This window comes from Chelonoidis abingdonii, chromosome 4 (assembly GCF_003597395.2).
Source record: "Chelonoidis abingdonii isolate Lonesome George chromosome 4, CheloAbing_2.0, whole genome shotgun sequence".
Lineage (NCBI taxonomy): Eukaryota > Metazoa > Chordata > Testudines > Testudinidae > Chelonoidis > Chelonoidis abingdonii.
The window spans coordinates 12625190-12645701 of record NC_133772.1 but is presented as its reverse complement, the minus strand read 5'-3'; the positions used below and the strand labels follow the sequence as shown (position 1 = coordinate 12645701).

The window sequence follows — 20512 nt, the reverse complement described above, 5'->3', positions numbered from 1 at the left end:
GAGCTGGGGATGTGGGTGTGTCCCCACAGGAATTCCAAAGGGACTTCTGCCTATTTCCCAACATGCATTCACCCTCCAGGTCTGCTGAACACTGTGTTCCTGCTCCGTCTGGACACTAACAAACTTGGCTGGTTCAAAGCCTCTGACTAAGCACTGGGCACTGCTGTTACTGGCATGATGCCTTCCCCCTCCCCTGCTCCCTAAAGCCTCGAGGTGGAGAAGGGAAGCCAGAATGTTTAGTCTACCTGGCACATTCCTGAATTTCTAGAATAAATAGAAGATTATTAATGGAGCTGCTTTTCCCCATCAGGATAGCCCGGAGATGCCAGAGTTATCTAACAGCCCCTGAAGAATGTCGGAGATGCTCTGGGGCTTGGGGTCTAGCAACTCCTTATGTGAGTAAAGATTCTTGCTTTAGGAGAGACCTTGACACAGGGCTGCTCTGAATTTATAACCTAGGACAGAGATGGTTCGATGTCAAAAGCCTCTGGGTCTTCAGTACAGAAACCTCCAAAGGTTTGGACGCTGAGCTCAGCTATCCAAAGCCCTTGGGATCTCATAACCGAATTCCCACACTCTGCTCTACACACACACATATTTCTGGCACATTATCTTGAGCTAATCTGCAAATTTCCATTAAAAAGTAAGTTTTGATGGGAAAATGGTGGCGATGAGGAATTCACAAACAATTTCCACCCCGATTTTCCAACCAACTCCAACATTTACACTTAGTACCAACTGGAAACACTGCCACAGGCACCTCTCCTGGGGTTTGTCAACTATTTCATTGCCCAGCTGGAGCCTGTAGAAACTTTCCCCTGAACATTTCAAAAGCTTAAAGAGTCTGGCTGGAACTGGATTCTCACCATTATGATTTGTGTGTGTGTGCGTTACAGTAGCAATAAAAAGACCCAGCTGAGATTATGGCCCTGTAGCGCAAGATGCTGTATATACACATAGTGAGATATTCCCTTTCTCAAAAAGTTTATAATCTAAATGGGTGAGGGTCCAGGGTTTCTGTTATTTTGAATTCCAGTTGTATTCTTGCATTAGAACTGCTCATACCATCACTATTTAAATATTCTCATCCTATTCACCCTATGTGGTCCTCTTGCCACCCTCTCCACTCTGTTAGAGTGCTATTTCCTTATCAGGGCTTGCAGGAGTTACTTACCAGACACATTCATGTTAGTAAGAGTTACTTTTGGAACCCACATTCCAAAATCAATTATGCAGAGTGACAAAATGATCATGTTAGAGAATCTCACTCCTTTCATTCAAGGAGGAAAGACCCATACAGGACAAATGTTAGTTACATTGCTTGATGCATGCCTGGAAGGCATTCATGCACTACAGAATCATAGAAATGTAGGCCTGAAAGGAACCTCAAGTAGTCATCAAGTCCAGATGCCTAGTAAATTGAGACCATCCCTGACAGGTGTTTGTCCAAGCTGTTCTTAAAAACCTCCACTAATGGGGACTCCACAACCTCCCTTAAAAGCCCATTTCAGAGTTTAACTATCTTTAGTGAGAATGTTTTTCCTCATATCTAACCTAAAGCTCCCTGGCTGCAGATTAAGCCCATTACCTCCTGTCTTACTTTCAGTGGACATGGAGAACAGTTGACTCTCTCCTGTTTCTCCATATCTTTGCTAAAGTGCGGCACCCAGAATTGGACACAGCACACCAGTGCGGAGTCGAGAAGGACAATTACCCGATGTCTTAAATACGACACTCCTGATAATACAACCCAGAATGGTATTAGCCTTTTTTGCAGCTGCATCACACTGATGACTCATATTAAATGTGCAATCCACTGTAATCTCCAGATCCTTTTCAGCAGCACTATCACCTAGCCAGTTATTCCCCATTTTGTAGTTGTACATTTGATTTTTTTCTTCCCTAAGAGCAGGACTTTGCTTCCATCTTCATTGAATTTCACCTTGTTGACCAATTCTCCAATTTGTCAAGGCTGTTTTGAATTCTAATCCTGTTCTCCAAAGTGCTTGCAACCCCTCCCAGCTTGGTATCACCTGCATATTTTATAAGCATACTCTCCACTCCATTATCCAAGTAATTAAAGAAAATATTGAATAGTTCCAGATCTAGGACTATGCGGAATGGTGCAGTATAAGAACTTGAATAGAACAGAATCCCCAGCCCATTTGGGGGAAGAAGGATGTCACTTGGGGTTGCTTCTCCCCGTAGAACTTCATTCTACAGGAGGGCTCTAGGGCCCCACTGGGTTAAATTTACTTAGCAATTTAGGCTAGAAATCAGGCTAGATTTTCTTGCCTCCTTCATGTCAGAATTACTGCAGGAAATGGTGCTTATTGCTTTGTTTCTCTCCTTCCAATTTGGATGACAACCAGCAAGTGCCGAGACTGAACGGAGTTAAAACCAGCCTATCAATCACATTTTGCTAAACTTTTCAGAAGCTCAAGAGGAAAAGTTTGCTTAGAGTTTTATTTAAAAAGTTCAGATGGATCTGAATTGGTTTCAGACCTTTCAATCTCCTTTCAGCCATACATTTCAGCCATGTAATACTAAGCTGGTATTGGATGGAGTCCAAACAAGATCAGGGAACTAAGATGTTGTCAGGGCAAGATAAGTGGTAGACTGGGTTGCAGTTTTCTTCCACTCTGGTACTGCTGCCAAGTGGGATGGATGTAAGATGCCAATTTGAGTCAGGGCAGGACCTTAAAGGCCCTAAGCTGCCACTTGCACAGCATATGTCTATGGCTAGCACTGCATGAAATGACTTGCCACCCATCCCTGACAAATCCTCATGTCTGTGTTCAGAGGAAAATGCCTCAGAAAGGGAAGAGTCTCTGTGCCTTCTACATTTACTTCCTGCAAACTTCATAATAATAAAGTGATACTCTATACCATATCCCTTTTTCCATTTCACCCTTCACTGGATCATTTTATGCATCTATTCCCATTGCTAATTCAAACTAATTAAAGTATAGAATAGAATAATTTGTGCAATTTCAGAGCTCCTCTCTCCATATTGTGAGTTATGTTTCTTTTCTGTTAGTGCCCAGTGTGAACAATTCCCTTCCTCGCCGGCTGAGTAGCTGCCAAACTCATTTGCTGAGAAGCCTCTGTTACAGCAGCACAGGATGGGGGTGGAGGGGAGCCCTGATAGAGAAAGAGGAGTTTGAGGTTTGCTTTTAAATTTCATAGCTGAGCACTTTCTGAAATGGACAATGTGAAATTTCAGATTTCGCCTTTAAGTAATTATCCGACTAGGGAATATGATTTCCTGTCTCATTATTCTCATACCAGGGTGAAATGTCTCGCTGCCTGCCTTCAAACTGGAACCAGGGGGTCCCCAAGAGCCTCCCCCGACTTTCTGAATACTAAGGCTGAGATTTTTCAGAATCACAGAGTGATTTTAGTTATCTCCATAAAGGTGTCTCAAGTCCGAGACCCAGAATCACTAGCCACTTTTGAAAATTGCGGTCCAAGGTTCTAGGTTATCTGATTGATTATGTTTGGGGTAAAACCCTGGCTGCACTGAAGTAAATGGCAGCTTTGCCACTGCCTTCAGTGGGACCAGGATTTCCCCAAGGCGTGTAGAATCAATTAAAAGCTAGTAGCGGAAAGTATTCGTAACAGCTTCATTCAGACAGTAGAGACACCAGCCCCAACTTGTAGCTTTAGCACATTAGTACTGGATTGGAAGTTGAGGAGGATAAAAGGCAGGCTGAGGGGTGCAGGGAGTTACCGTGCTGCTAGCCCTTTCATCTCTGTAGACTCAAGTATTAATCTTAGCTCAGGTCACACATGAGAACAAGCTGGGTGGTCTCTGTCTAGTCCATGCATATTGCAAGAGAGTAGGCCAGGGTAGAAATAGCAGTGGGGGGCAGAGTTGGGTGGGAGGCGATGGCAAGAGCCCTGGTGCCATCACTTCTGTGTGCACAGAGTTCACCCACCACACAGAGACGAGGTAGGTGAGATAAGATTACCTCTCCCTAATATCCTGGGACCAACATGGCTACAACACTGCATACCCACAAAACAGAGTTAATTCCCACTGGAACAATCAAAACGCTGAACAGCAAAAGCATATTCATTTAAACGCAAAGGTAACAACATATCCCTTTTACAGAGGGAGAAACTGAGGCACAGAGAGGCTGCAAGCTGCTTGAGGTCACACAGGAAGTCACTGGCTAAGCCGGAAATAGAACCCAGGAGTCCCGTGACTCCCAGTCCTCTGTTCCAATCACTGGACTAAGCAGATAACGTATGCAAAGTTGTTTTGTAACATCCTGAGCTTGGGAGAGGCCAAGAACAGATTCCCATGCTGATAAAAAAAAAAAAAAAAAGAAAAAGGTTCATTCTGTACATTTAAAACCATTTGAGTTAAGTGGAAAGACCTGGATTGATATATCAGTAGGGTTCCCAGTATCCCGCATGCATGCCTCTGGATATTAGCATCTTAAATGGAGAAAAATGTATTTGTAGCCACAATTTGCTTTCAAAAAACAAGCGCTGGAGGCTAGTATTTTGCATGTTGGTCAGTCTTCAGTTTTGCACCGGTAAAGCGACATTGCACGTACAGAAACCAAGGCACAAGGCAAATTCAATATTTACTAAGCCATGGATAATAGGAGACCTGCCATCTGCAATCAAAAGCAGCTAGATTAATAAAGCAGCAGTGGCAGTTTGAGTTGAAATATATAACATTGGATTAAGTTTCCGTGTTCTCATTCCGGCACAGAAAGAGACAGACCAAAGCACTGCCAGCAGGTAGACCAATTCTGGGCATGACACAAGCTAGTAATGGAGAACAACTCATCTAGAGTGGTTTTAAACCTTTCCCCACCATGAAGAAATTGTCATTTATCCCCCTTGTTAAATTCTTGTGTATTAAAGCTTTGTGAACGAGTGTATGTATGTGTGTAAAAATGTGTATAGTGAGGGAGCTTTGGAAGTATTTTAGGGCTGTGGCTGCCTGTCTGAAAATTAAACAATAGGTCTGAGGAGTAGGAGAAATGGGAAAGGGAAGCAAATGCAGAGGCGAGTGCATGCTGGGAGCTCTGTGACTGTGACTGGCAGGGGAAAAATAGATACACAAAAAGAAAGGAAGAAAAAAAATCAGACTCTGAGAGCAAATGTAGGAAATGCATAAAAGGAAGGATCGTGTGAACAATGCTTAAAATATGCCATATTTAGATAAACTTGCTGACTATCTGATGCTGAATGTTGATGCTGGGGTGGATGATTTTTAGCCATCTTTCCGTTCTATGAAAGCTCATCATATAAGGGACTCATCCTGCAAAGACTTACACACTTAACTTTGCACCAGTGAAAGCAATGATACTCCTCATGTGCATAAGTCCTTGCAGGATCAGAGCCTTAGAAATACCATGAAATTGACCCAGACAAGGATAAATTAAGAACCACTGCTCTGCATATATGACAAATTGACTGTCAGCAAGGAAGAAGAATGAGACAATATCCTGTTTTTTTTGTTTGTTTGTATTTTTAAGATCAATTAATGCTAGTTAACGTATCCTGCTTGTGAGGCAGCTTTTCTTAATGACCTCAGATTAATTTTAGCTCGATTTTTTAATTATCTCTAATTGTCTACAGAAAACAAAAACAAGCTGGATATTTAGGCTGAAGGTAGTCTAACGTGACAAGGTCATCGGGGAACATACCAATAATGTGCTGCTGAAAGCATCTCTCTGAGCCACACCCCTAAGTCAAGGAGTCTCCACCCTTTTCATCCTGCAGACCACACTCTACTAGAGACACTTTTATGAAGATCTGTCCTTTCCCATTTCCTGTTGCTGCATTCCTGTTACCCAGCAACACCTCCTGCTCACCTGCCCCCACTTGTCCTCCCCATTCGTGGCTGTATAGCACCCTTAAAGCAACCTTCAGCAGTTATTTATGGAGAAAATTAAAAAATAGGGAAGTATTTTTAGACATTTTAATGTGGAAATAAGGAGGAAACAGCATCATATGACCAACCAGCTATCCATAGATCAGCCTAAGAATCACTGCCTTACTCTTGTTTAACAGAGCTGGTCAAAAAAAATGGCCTTTTTAGAAAATGAAGCACTTCCTGGAAGTTTGTTGGTTTTTTACCCAAAAGATTCATTTTTCACAAAAAGGATTCATGACTTCTACCATCCAAATGCTTTTTTCTGAAGGTTTAGATTTTTTTTTTTTAAATACACACAGACTAATGTTGATAAAAAATTGGAATGAAAATGTTGTGACAAACATGCAAAATGGAAACAACTTCAAAATGTTATTTTCACATTTTCACTTTTTCTGACCCACTCCAATCTTTACCTCAACACCAACAATATGTGGAGAGTGAAAAGAATCTAAATGTTTTGTTGGGATGTTTCTGCTAATGTGTGAAAAAGGTGGCAAGAGTTCAAGAGGTTAGATGCCCTGACTCCACCTACTTCTCACGGTGAATTGTCACCCCAGCACAACTTGACCTTAGGTGGGTCAGAGTTTACTACCCAACTGGAAGGCTGGAAGTGAAGTGGGAAGGTATAATGGTACCATGGGAAGCCTAGCTGGCTACTTCAACAGGCTTTTTAACTAGAAGTTATTCCTGGTACAAGAAAAAGGGGTCTTCAGCATCATTAGTAGACTGCTTTAAGCACAAGGGAGAGCATTACTTTGCATTTGGGGTAAGATTTTTCACAAGCACTTAAATGACTTAGGAGCTCAATGCCCAGTGACTTTCAATGGGACTTGTGCTCCTAAATCACATTTGAAAATCTCACTCTTTCTCATTAAAACTGTGTTTTTCTCCTGGAGACTAGAGCTATGCAAAATATGGTGGGTGTGGTCCACAGGTGGTTCATCCAGAATGCTCTAGTATCTCACCTGTAGGTGCGCTCATGAACACTGATTTCTACAGCTGGTCAGAAAATTTTCCGTCAAAACAGTTTTCTGCCAGGAAATGCCATTTGGAATTTTTTTGCAGAACCATATTGATTTTGATGAAATTTCATGTAGGGAAAAATATTGGCATTAGATCAAAATGCAGAGAGTTTTGACACAGATTACACTCCTAACCAAAAATTGGCCCATATCTGTCAGAAAGGCAGTTTGACCCCCAAACCTATCCAGCAATGTGGGGCCACCCCTACCCTAGCAAGAAAAAGAAGCACCCTCTCCTATCTCGCAGACTTTTTGGCAAACTTGTGTGGAATTTTGGGTTTGTAACCAACCGCCTCAGCTGGACAAGCTGCACATGAGACATGATAAATCCTACCTTACCCAGCATTTATGAGCACAGAAACTGCAGCTTTGCAAACTGGATGCTTGGTTCAATTTGAGAGGAGCAGTGAATCTTCAGGTAAACTAGATTCTGAGTGTGTGTATCTGAATCAAACCAGGCCACTTTCCCTGCTTTACTGGGCTGAACATTGCTAAGATTATACCCAGCGAAGTACCTGTTCAGCAAGCAGATAATAGAGTTAAAATTTTAATCAGTTTGTTGTTCCCCCTTTATGACACCAGATTTTTTATCAATCTTGTGAATTTTTATTGTGTTTTCTCAGTTTTCTTCAGGATACCCTCAGTATTTATGGCCTCTCTGTCCAGGATTGATGTTACTTCCTTGTTTTTTTCAGTCCTCGCTCCAATTCCAAACCCTTTTAAATCATCTAGGCATCTTCTGCCCTCCTCTCCAACACTCAGTTCAAAGCAAAGAGCTACTCACAGGATCTATATGTCTTGGAGTTACAGGATGGAGAGTTATACCACAAATTATTCCCAGAGACTCCTGCCAGTCTGCAGCTCCTGACATGGGATATTTGCTAAGCAAATATTTCACAGCTAACAGAAGAGACACAAACTGTTTCTTCACATAAAGCCCTGATGGGGCATAGTGCAGTTGCACTATGTTTTATTTCTATTCTGCAAATAAACAGGGAAGTAAGCGATCACCTGATGTAACCTTGCTTATGCGAGTTTGCAATCCTCTCCCCACATTCTATTGCAACTGATCTGTAGGCATTACAATGGTAGGGAGGAGGTTGGGTGGCATAGGGGGTTAGGCTCACTAGCCCTTTAACCCCGAATTCATACACTCACGTGTACGTACATATATACACCTCATGCGTGCACTGGTCCATCTGTCAGTGTGGCTCAGTGACAGAACTCCAGCTTTGTGCTGTGATTAATGATAGCTTTTGTGTTTCTATGGTGCCTTCTGTCTTTAAAGCCATCTGCAAACTAACTAATCCTTGGAGCACCCTGGTAAGCTAGTACTTTCCACAGTTTATGGATGGGGAAATTGAGGCAAGGAAAGGTCAAGTGTCTGACCCAACAACACACACAGTGAGCCAGTGGCAGAGATGAGAACAAAATCCGGGAGTTCGTGTCTCTTAGTTCCATGCCCAGTTTGCATGCACCTTGATTAAGGTAACTGAAGGTAAGCGTCTGGACATCACTCACTGAGACAGGCAGAGAGAGACAGAGCAAGAGAGAGCGCACGCAAGGAAGAAATCAGTCTGTGGCTGCAAACTATAAAGGAACAGAGATTAGAATAAACCTGGGTACTGATTAGAAAACCACCTACTCCCTAATCTTCTTCCTTTTACAGCTGCCTATTGTGGAACAAGGGACCTGACACAAGCCCCCTAGAGCAGATGTTAATTAACTGCTACCGGTCAAACCTACCTGGCATGTGCATACTGTAACCCATTACAGCTTCAGATGAGGTTGAGAGGAAATCTCTGTAGGCACATAAAACAGCTCTCCCCACCCCTTTCACTCAAATAACCTTCAAGAATCAATCTCTCCACCTCCCTGGCTCTTCCATGGCAGAGTTCACCTGCCTCCCACTGGCTCTGAGGGAGAAGGCCCATCATTTATATGGGCAGGAAGAGGCTCAGTCCGTTCTCTTCTTTGACTGCCTTGCCCTTCTTGTTGGGACGTGAGGGGAATCCATAGGGGCTGGCATTAATCTTTTCCACCTCCCACCAAGTGACGGGCGGGAGTGCAGCTCTGCTCATAATATTCTGCATAAAAATCTCGGAACTACATCAAACTGGTATAAAAATGTCACATAAGCCATGAGAAATCACTCATGTGTTCTGCTGGTCCTCCCCCTTTTAAATTATTTCTAAAGGTAAAATTGGGATACCCACCAGTGATTCCCAGTCAAGTAAGAATGAGGCAGGATTTGGGAACCGCAGAGGCCGGACTCTCATTTACACGAAGGTCCCTTTACTCCACCCTGGTGGTGCCAAGGAGCCCTCCTAATGGAGTTTTACACCCACTTGCACTCCAGGATGGTGTGAAAAGGAGAGTATCTCCATCTATGGCATTTCCATGATTCTTGTCACTAAATATCTGAGCCTTACAGTCATTAATGAATTTTGTCCTCCCTCGAGCAGATGATTTTTATTTCTATTTAGGTAGTGCCTAGAAGCTCCAGGTCCTTGCTGGCAGGAATGTTCATGGAGGCAACAAAGTTTACATGGATATTGAAGAATGTTTATGGGAGATAAATTTTGGATTTGTAAAGGGAAGTATTCTTCCTAGAAATCTCATTCTAAAAGTCAGACTCCTCCAATCAGGGAAGAAGAACATATCATGTGACCTACGCATCCATGTAAAGGCGAGTATTCTTCCTAGAAATCTCATTCTAAAAGTCAGACTCCTCCAATCAGGGAAGAAGAATATACCATGTGACCTACGCACCCAAACAAAATACGAACAAGCTACAAATCAAGAGTTGTTCAAAGAAACTATTCAGAAAATAACAAAGAACAAATAAACTGGAGAAAAATCACAATCTGCTTACAGACAGGAAGGAGGTGGTGAAGTCCAAAGAAATTACTTGCTATGACTTGTTCATCTTTCTCTGTTTACAAGTCAAGATCCTTCCAACTGCTGCTGTTCCACACTGTACCTGGTCTCTGGCAGACTATCACTAATAAATAATAATTAATAACAGTAATACCACTACCTCCACCCCCTAGTTCTTGCAGAGCACTTTTTCATCAGTAGAGCTGAAAGCGCTTCACAATCTTTTATACATTTATCCAGTAACCCCTCTGTGTCAGGGCAGGGCTATTATCCTCTTTGTGCAGATGTGAAACCGAGGCACAGGGAGGCTAAGTGACTTGCCAAAGGTCACACAGGAAGCCTGTCTTACTAATTACAAAGATTCTGCAGTCAGAATTTAGCTGGCAGCTTTTATATAAATTAGACAGAGAAAAGACCTAGTAAGCCCCATTTCCCCTGACTAGTTCAGGATTATCCCCTACAACCAACTGCAGTATTGTGATCCTCCCTTTTTTAAATATCTCATCAAGTCTCGTCTAACTAGACTGTAAGCTTCTTGGACCAAGGATTATCTTTTGCTATGTGTTTGTACAGCACCCAGCATGCTCTTGGTCAGGGATCTACTTGCTACTGTAATAGAAATGATATTATTAGCTCTGCATGACTAAAAGGAACTAGAGCATCTGTGGACCTGATTATCCCAATGCTTACATCAGTTTCACACCAGTCTATGTCCATTCATTTCAATAGCTGCTCATGATTTACACAGACGTAAGTGGGGGCACAGTCAAAGTTGCTGTCTATAAAAATGCAGCTATGACTTGAAGGCGGACAGAGAGCAGTCATATTGAGTAAGAAGGGGTTACAACCTTGCAGTCATAAAATTTCTCTTGCCCTGCAGGGTAAATTTAATTGAAAAACTCTGTTTTGTTTATAAAAAGGCTATTTCCTTAACGACAGGTGGACAATTAAGGCTCCAGGACTGCATTTTTATAAAGCCTCTTTACTAACTATAACTATCACTTTAAGGATGTTCCCAGCAAACCCCAGTCAGATCCTCGCTGAAGAGGAGGAAACCTCAGAGCCTTCCTTACACATGCAGAGACTGTTGGGCTTGGGTTTATGATAGATTTACTATTAGAAAGAGAAGTCTTTAATTCAGAGGCTCGTGGCAGCCCCCAGATATTTATGACTGCGCTGCTTTCCCAGTGTCATTAACCCCTTAACTGCTGCTTAATCATTGCAGACACATCCAAGGTGGAACACGTCTGCCTATGCTGCTGAATGTACAAGGTGCATCCTTCTGCCTCACTGATTTCAGCAGTGGTCAGTGTAGCAGGCGGAAGGGCCAGCGGCAACAAGGACCTCAAATTCAGAATTTTATTTCATTAAAAAAACCCTGCTAATTGAATTTAGGTGCCTGTGAACAATGAGAGGCAGTTTATGCTGGACATAGAGCTAAAACTGACATTCCCTCACCACAGATGTGCCAGTGCATCTCAATCTTGATCTGCAACACCTCCGGCTATTCCAGTCCTGAAACACCACATAATTCTGCCAATGCATCTCAACCCTGACCTACAGCACCTTCTGCTATTCCAGTCTTTGGACATTGCATATCTGCCCACGAATCTCAGTCCTGATCTGCAACTATCAGAGTTACTTCAGTACTGGCCCCCGACGCTAATACAGCTTGCCTCCTAGCGCTGTTTAAGTCCTGTGCAGCCTGTTAGCGAAGATGTTGTTTGGTGGAATGGTGCTGAACTTTGGGGGGATTGAATTTCTGCTATAGACACACTTCTCTTACAACCTAAGAGCTATTTAGCGCAAAGTGTACAGAGGACTAAGACTACACCCCATGTAACACACCCTAATAATAATTTCTAAAGCATACATTTGACAGTACCCTGAAGACAGCCCTGGAAATGGAGTTTCTCTTTCCTTGTTTGCCTTTACACTGGGCTATGGAGTAGTTATTGCTGCTCCTTTACTGTTAAAAGACGTGAGAGAAATCAAATAGTCGGCACTGGAAAACGCTGTTGACAGAACATGAAAGGTGCACATGTGGATTGTAGCTAAATTAAAGTGAACTGCCACCACTCGGAAGTGTGGGGGTAGGACATTGAGACCAAAGCCACCATGACGGTGGAACCACCATACACTCGATGGCACTCCAGGCTCTTGGATTAGACACCTGTTCTTTCCAATTCATTTAAGCATAACCCTGATATCAGCCATCTTTAAAGGTGCAAGCAGATGAGCTTTTTGTTGGAAAATAGCCGCACTTGGATATGGCTTCTTGATTCTGTGTAATACCAACCCAACGCAGATCCTTTTATTTCACCTCCTAGTTTTCACTAGTATCATCAATGGTGTTGGTGAAGAGACACAGCTAAACAAGCAGGGGAGTGCATGTGTTTTGGTAGACCCTACAAAAATGGTGGGGTTTAAAAAGCTGGTTACAGAGATGCTAAATATCTGTTTAAAAGGGGAAAGAGTAACATGCATCACAGAATCTGGATGATCTTCCCCACCAATTAATAATTAATTTCTGGCAGCTCTACTTCAAGGTTAAACTACCTGTCCGTGTCCCTTTAACTTGAGTAGAAAACAGAGAGAAATTTCCTCTGGGACTCAAGACCTTTAAAGACATTTTTATTGTGCGTTTTCAGTTCTTTTAAAGGCATTTCCCACTATTTACAGCCTCACAACTTCTGCAATTGATGGGCCTTTCTGCTTTTCGCAGTACTGACCCCTTTTAAATCACTGGGCACCTTTTCTGCACAGGATTCAAGGGGAAAAAAATACTACCCCGCATATTTTGCTGAACTATCACATCACCAGGATATAGGGATGCAGGGTCGTAAGGAGAAAGACTGCTGGAGAATTCCATATAGAATGATGCCCTATGATCTCTAACTCCAAATCACAGACCTTTACCACCTAGGCTAAAGACGTAAGGGCTCAACCCCCCTCTCCCACCCCCATGTAAATTAGGAGACTAAATACCTTGGGGATCTGGGCCTAAGTCAGGTAAGTAATTGGGAACGCAGCAGGTGTCTATCATTTGTGGATTACTAACACAGGAGACACAGCAGCCATTGCCAGTGCAATGCACATACATCCACAGCTCACAATGGAATTTACACTCCAGGTATGTTTCATTATTTACTAATTCTCTCCACATCATTTTGCTTCACAATTAAGCAAATTAGCAACTTTGATGAATATTTAGGCCCTCTCGCCTCATAAGAGATGAGTTGAAGGCATCCCTGCTGGATTTCCCTTGGAAACCTATTTCAAACTCAAGTTGTTTTTTCTCCCTTCTATGGGTGTGTGAGAGAGAATGTGGCCCCCTCCCCAGGAAAACTATGGCAGCATCCACGTTTTAAACTCAGGCATTCGATTTTAGAAAAGTCACACAGCTCCTTGCAATGTTTAGTTTCTCTGCCTGGGCATAACGTCACGGACTCAATGCCAAGTAAAATAAACTAAAGAAATTGTCTAATCCAGTGGCCTGGTGCATTCTGGGAAGAAGTCCTAAATTTGTAGCTCTTATAGTAGTTTCTCTTACTAAGTTGCTATAATCAGATGACTTAATTAACGACAGAGGTGTTCTTTTTAGGGCCCTACTCCTTATATAAACCATTTATTCTCTGGTATTAAATAACGTTCCAGCTAGAGAGTATATTTTCCACCCGCCGCCTCCTCTGCTCTGACATGAGTCATAGATCTTCTGCAAATGACAATGAACGAGCTAGCGTGACTATAATACTACTATCTAGCTTGTATTCAACACTTTTCATCCGTAGATCTTAAACCACTTTACAGGGGAGGTCAGTAACATTATCCCCATTTTACAGATGGGGAAAATGAGGCACACTGAGAGGAAGCAGCTTACCCACGGTCACTCAACAGGTCAGTGGCAGAGCCAGGAACAGAACCCAGGTCTTTTGAATCCCAGTCCAGTGCTCTGTCCACTAAGCAACCCTGCCTATTGTGTCACTGCTTTGTAGTGGATGGACCCAGAGTGGCTCACATATGTATCATAGGCTCTATAATGCAAACAGCTAAAGGATATTCACCTTTAATTCAAGTGGAAGTGGCCTGTGTTTTTACTGTAGGAGGATCTAGGTTCGATCACTGAGGAGCTCTTAGCGGCCATGCTGTGCAACATGGTGTAGGATAGCACGAAGCACGTAGGCGATTATACATTTGTTACTGTTTTGCAACCTCAAGACCTTTTGTAATACCTCCCACTCTCCTTCTTGTTGGGGAATTTCATAGGCACATTACAACATGGTGGGCTGCTGCCATGATTTGAGAAAAAAAAAAATACATTCTGACAAGTAACTTGACGCCTCTAAGTTGCTCTGGTCCCAAGTGATAACTATGAGATTGTGATCCCTAGTACAACCACCTTCTAGCTGTGCCATTCAGATGTCAGGCTGAGACTGAGCCCTGAATAATTCCAGGAGGAGGCTGAGGAGGTTAGAAGGAATTTAGCAGCGAAGGAAACTCAGGTGCCCTTCCTTCTAATTGCGGAGGCTGTAGGCATCCCCTGCTCTAACGGTACGGGACTCAGACTGACTTCCTGTTCACCACAGAAAATAGATTAGGGCCTTCGGGTGCTCTGCAATATTAAAACAAGAACACACCTTGTGTCATAAATCTGAGACAAGCTCCCAGCCCTACTTATGGTAATGAGTCTTTCATTGCCACCTTTTCAAGCAGGGTGGATTTGCGGGGGCGGGGCATTTCTGTGCTAACAGGTACAGAAAGCTCCACATTCAGTACTGTGCCTCATAGTGACTAAGGGGTTAACTTAACATGGAAAAATCCATTGACATCTAGACCTCTTCAGATGTAACCTCCCACCCTCCCCCAATCACAAAAGCACCAGCTGTATTAATTTGTATTATATCTTTGTGAGTGATGGCCACTAAAATGCTTAACAGAGTCAGTGAACCCAAGAGCCTGGCTTAGCGGATGGGACCGCTTGTGTTTCTTCATCTCAGAGAGGAATGGCTCATACAGCTCTGTTACAGTTGAGGTCCTGTATTATTAACACTGTGTTGGCTCCCTTAAGCAACAGAGTCCAGTGGACTGCAGGCCATAAATTGGTGTCAATCATTTTAGTTTTGCTTTGTACAGTCTGGTTCCTGTTTTCAGAGGGGCAGTTTATCATGCTCATAAACAGGTTCAGAGGAAAGGCCCTGCAGACGGTAAATATTGGGGAATCTTAGAGGAGCTGACACAGCCAGGAGCAATGACTCAGTCGCTGACTTTCTCTCTCCGTAGCTCTACTTGAAATCTCACTTTGGTTTGGAGTGAGTTAATAGCCTGACCTCTGATCTGGGCTCACAAGTGAGATGAGTTTTAACTTTGTCAGGCTAGTCTGCTGTGGCATGGAACAGTCTCCAAGAAATTGCTGCCTGATTTATCACAAGCAGCTTTTTCTGTTCCAGAGGGTAGGGTAGGTCAGGACTGAGGAGAACGGACAGAACTGAGAGCCTGGGAAGATGCAAGTCAGGACTAAAGTGCATTAGCAGAGCTCTAAGAATGTAGATAAAGGACTGTGTGTGTATCTAACTAAGTACTTAGATGACCCTCACTGCGTAAGAAACAATCATTAATAGATATAGCCTCACAATACCCCCGTAAGATAGGAAAGTATCCCTATTTTAGAGAGCGGGAACTGAGGTACAGACTAAGTGACTTGCCCATGATCACGCAGGAAGCCTGTTGCAGAGCCAGGAATAGGCAGCAGTTCTCCTGAATGTCAGTCCAGTGCTCTATCCACTAGACCACCTTTCCCAGTATATGTGCACACATGCCTGAGACTAGAATCAAAGGAGTAGCCAAAAGCCCAGACTGGGGTAATTCACAGAGCTCAGGACTAGTATAGCATGGGATGATGTAACTGAACACTTAGTTGCATTGGAAGATCTTGCTTGCACAGCATCTGCCTGTATCATGTCCTGGTTCCAGCCCTGTTTGCAACAATTACTCACTTTCCAAAGCATTTAAAAAAAAAACAACCCCCCCCCCCATCTCACTAAATCCAGAAAACAAAAAAAATCATAACGGGCATTCCAGCAAAGCTATGCAAAATCAGACTCCTGTCAAACTTGCTGAGGGGAATGAATGGGTGAGTCTTGTGCTTGGGACATACTTTCCTAGCAGACTATGATCCAAATCCCCAAACCATATTTCACTGAAGGCAACTCAGCCCAATGTCCATTTCTTACAGACAATAGCGTGCTAGCATGCAGGGAAGTTCTTGCACCCCTCATGCACAAATGGCTGTCTCTAGTCAGTTAAGCCTCCTTTGGCACTGTACCTACCTGTACTGACCCCTGAACTGTGGCTCAGGTACAGTGCACAGGAGTAAAGCTGCAGCCACGGAGGTGTGGAAGAGCACTGCTTACCTGTCTTTCTGACATGACATACAGATACTTCTGGTCGATGGAGAAGGCCATGTCTCGAAGGATAGGGCTCCCATCCTTGAATACTGGGACCATTTCATACTGAATTCCACCATGGGGGGGGCCATCTGCTCGGATCTGGAAAAAAGACAGGCAGATGACAGGTTATGGCACTACAGCTGAATATGCAAAAGCACAGGCAGTCTAGAAACCAAATGCAGAATCAATGTTTGCACACAGGAGACATAAGGCAAGGAATGCTCACAACCAACGTGAGGGAGCACGAGTTAAAGCCGAGGCTCTTTCTACATCTCACTGCAACATTACTTCCACACACTATGAGAAACAGTGAGACTTCCAGCTAGGAAACGCGGAAGAACTGGGAGCTGGCATGGTGAAACGGCAACTTCACAGGCTGATCACAATTGTCTCACTATTACCTTGCTCTCTTCCCACCTGGCTGTTGGATTCAGATGTTGCCTTTTGTCTTAAGCTTAGACTGCAAGATTTTTGGAGCAGGGACATTGATCTTTGTATGTACAGCACACGGTGCAATTGGACCCTGGTCTCTGGGTGCTTCCACAATAACAATGACAAATAATAAAAAAAAACCTTTCCAGATCGTCAGCTGATATACTTTGTGTCATTCCATTGACTTTATGACTCTACTGAACTTTGGGGAAAGGGAAAGAGATTTAGAAAGAAATTGTCTTTCAACATGTGTCTCCCACTGAATCAGAGATGAGCAAAAATACACCCTGGACTACAGAAAAACAAAACCAAACAAAAAGGTACTCCACTATTACTTTTAAGCCTGCCCTACACACAGACACTTGGAGCTAGATATCCAAAAGTGCCCAGCATGCAACCTGCACCCAGTGTGAGTTGTTCTTCTGAAATCTGACCACTAAATGCTTGGAAGGGAGCAGAGCTCTTTGGAAATCTGAACCGGATTGAAGATGCTAAGGCTGTGTAAAAGTTTTGCCTATGGATTCTGATCTGACTTATACTAGTATAGTTCTATTGACTTCAGTGAAGTTACTCCTGATCTGTACAGGTGTGAGAGGAGAATCAGGGTCTTTATGTTTATATAGTGACGGTATAACTCATGTTCCCCAAAACAAACAATTTAAAATTATTGACCATCGATGACTTCCCATTTTCCCACAACCCCAAATTCAATATTACATCTGTCAAAATAGGGGAGCTGATAGTTTTTAGGAGTATGATCGGTAAATATTGCATATTTATTTAGAGACAGAAGCTAGATCTGATCTGATTTACAATGACCACTCTTCTATTCTAGTATCAGAGGGGTAGCCGTGTTAGTTTGGGTCTGTAAAAAGTGACAAAGAGTCCTGTGGCACCTTGTAGACTAACAGACGTATTGAAGCATGAGCTTTTGCGGGTGAATACCCACTTCGTCAGATGAATGTATACCCACATACGTCTGACAAACTGGGTATTCACCCACGAAAGCTTATGCTCCAATACGTCTGTTAGTCAATAAGGTGCCACAGGACTCTTCTATTCTAGTCAGATTCCTGTACTGCTCATCACCATGGTATCTGAGCTCCTTTCAGAAGTGCATTAAGTGAAATGACTATCATTTGTCACACACATGCTTCTTTCTGTCTTCCTTTCTTCACTGACTCAGGGACAAAATTGTGTGTGAATTTAAAAAAAAACATAGCACGCACACACTTTGGATGTGATTTTCAAAAGCATCTAATTCTAAGTGACTCCAGATCACACATCCAGTTGAAATGGGACTTGTGCCTCTAAAATCATTCGTTTGAAATTCACCCTTTGGTTACAGTGGAGCTCCCCCAATGCATACTGGGGTTGAGAGCAGAAGCAGCCCCAAAGTTTCACGCTATCAGAGCATCCAAGAGGAGGACTGACACATGCTGACTACCATACCTCCTCCCCAGTGGGGAAGTCCTTTAAAATATTAAGACACTAAGGACTGAGTCTGCCACATTCTGAGATGATATGGTCCTCTGAGATGATATGCCAAATTCACAGGTTCCAGCAAGAAACATCTAGCCAAAGCACACACTGCCAAGCAGATGGATAAATAGCTCAGTGGTCACATGGCTTGTTCAGTTCGAAGGTCTCCTAGTCTTTAGGCATGGTGATTTGAAACTGGATGATACAAATCCCTCTCTCCCTGCAGGAAAACCCTACACAAGTTATAATCAACCCCACTGCTGGTGAAAAGCATGCCACTGCTGAGATCACACCACCTCATCCAAAAATTAATAATTTATGGCTTTGGGGGCTGGGAGGAGAATGAACAAACAATTTACATTGTGTCTTTCCTACCAGGATTTGCATAGTTGAATAGCCATTTGATTGGAACATGGTGTCTACATAACACCAAGCTGAAAACACTGGCAACCGTCAGGCTGGGAGATTAGACCAGCCATGCGAGCCAATGGCTCCATAGTGCCCACTGATGGCCCAGTGGCTCTCTGTGACTGAGATATTGTTACATGCTGGCCAGCAAACCATAGCCTGCAACAGGCACTTTTAAAAAATGTGTATGCTTCCCTGCCAGGAAAAGGAAAAGCAGGGGGACCAGAGTCTTGGAAAAACCTCTTATCACTAAGAAGCCATCTGCTGCAGACTCATGCTGAGCTGTCTTGCTGGATCCCAGCCTGCTGCTCAATTACTCCAGGCCTGACTGCTGGGGCTGAGGCATGAAGGATCCAGGTTTGGAGGAGGCTGACTCTTCAGAAAAGGCGATGGGGCTTGTGGAGGAGACATGTAACAATTCTTATTTATCTCACAGGCAGCGTGCAGCACGGAGTGGGGGGGAATCCCTCTCATGGGATTAGGATTCAGAACTGGGAACCAGGAAACCCTGGATCTAATCCTTGACTCTGCTACAAATTCACTGTATAGCCCCTTGTCAAGTCACTGCAAGGGGAATTGTGGGTGGCTGAGCACCCACGCAAAAACCAGGCCATGTCTCTGAGCCTCAGTATCCCTGCCTGTAAAATGGGGACAATAACCCTGATCCTCCTTTGTTAAACACCTAAGACCTGTTTGCAAAAGCTGCCATGTCAGCGTGAAATGCCATTATCAGACTCTTAGAAAAGGGAAGCACCCACATCCCATTGCTCTAAATACAGCAACTTGTTTGGAAGAGCCATGAGTGCCTCCCTGCCTAGAACAGCAAGTTGTGTTGGGATGTGCTGACATGTTTATTTTCTGGGCATCTCTCTCATCTCTTCACCTTTTAAATTTTTTCTTACTAATGAGCAGAAAAGGAACCAAATGGAATCTGAGTAGAGCGGAGTTTGAAATCTGCATCTAAACCCAGATCTGAATTCCATTATTACAGACTCTTTAGCAAACTGCCCCAGACTTTTAGACTGGGAAACTTGGATGAAGACAGAGGAGCAAATCCTGTTGTGAATTATACTAGTGTAAAGACACCCCACTGACTTCATGAAGTGCAGAGAGACAAGGGTAGAATTTCATCTTGAATTTCCCAGGGACGATGTATAATGTAATTGACTTCCATGGATTGACTCTAGCATTATGCTGCTGTATCTGAGAACAGAGCTGAACCCTGTCTGTCTCTGGAGCTCACCTGTAGAGCTGGACAGGAAGTGGATTTTTCATCCCACAAGAATTTTTATGATTTCTAAACATTTCCCATTCTTCACTGGGATGAAACTGAGACCTTTCAAAATTTGTCATGAAAAACCAGAGAAAAAGAGGAGAGCGAGTGAGAAACACCCCACTCACCCTGGAACCGGTGGTCATGGCACTCAGGTGAGAAATGGGAAAACCAAGTTCAAGGCCTCGCTCTGCCTGATTTAGGATGGCAAGTACCTGCTCATGCATGTGCTTTCTCTCTGGTTTTGAGCAGAAATTCCATCTTGGACCTGAGAAACCCTTCTGATAAAATCCCCTGTTGTGGGACAAGTTTGCGGTTTGATGAAACAGCCTTTTCTCATGAAAAACTGTTTAGTCCAAAAATTCCCAACCAGCTATATTCACCAGGTCCCGCAGCATGGTCAACGTAAGTAAGCTTCTCTGTATGCCATCACAGCTATTTAAATGGCAACCAGCACCGAGGTCCCAAGCAGAGCGTTGTGAAATCACACAAGGAATAAACAGCAGGAAGCGAATCTCAGGCTAGAAACGTTTCCATTAAAATATCAGATTAAAGGCAAAATGAGGGGGGAGGGGAACACGGCACATGAAGAAGCAGAAAACTTTCTAAAAATCAGCTGTTTTACCAAGTTCATCCCTGGGGTTTCAGTAGCTCTTTCTGTCGCCCT

General features: G+C 43.4%; 1 protein-coding gene across 1 annotated transcript in view; it reads right to left on the bottom strand.

Moving 5' to 3' along the window:
* PLXNA2 (plexin A2) overlaps positions 1–20512 on the bottom strand; it is a 321397-nt gene that overhangs the window by 160207 nt on the left and 140678 nt on the right. Inside the window, exon 4 of the mRNA XM_032794137.2 lies at positions 16215–16349. Within this exon, the coding sequence (XP_032650028.1) occupies positions 16215–16349 (135 nt within the window). The remainder of the gene's footprint in view (positions 1–16214; positions 16350–20512) is intronic.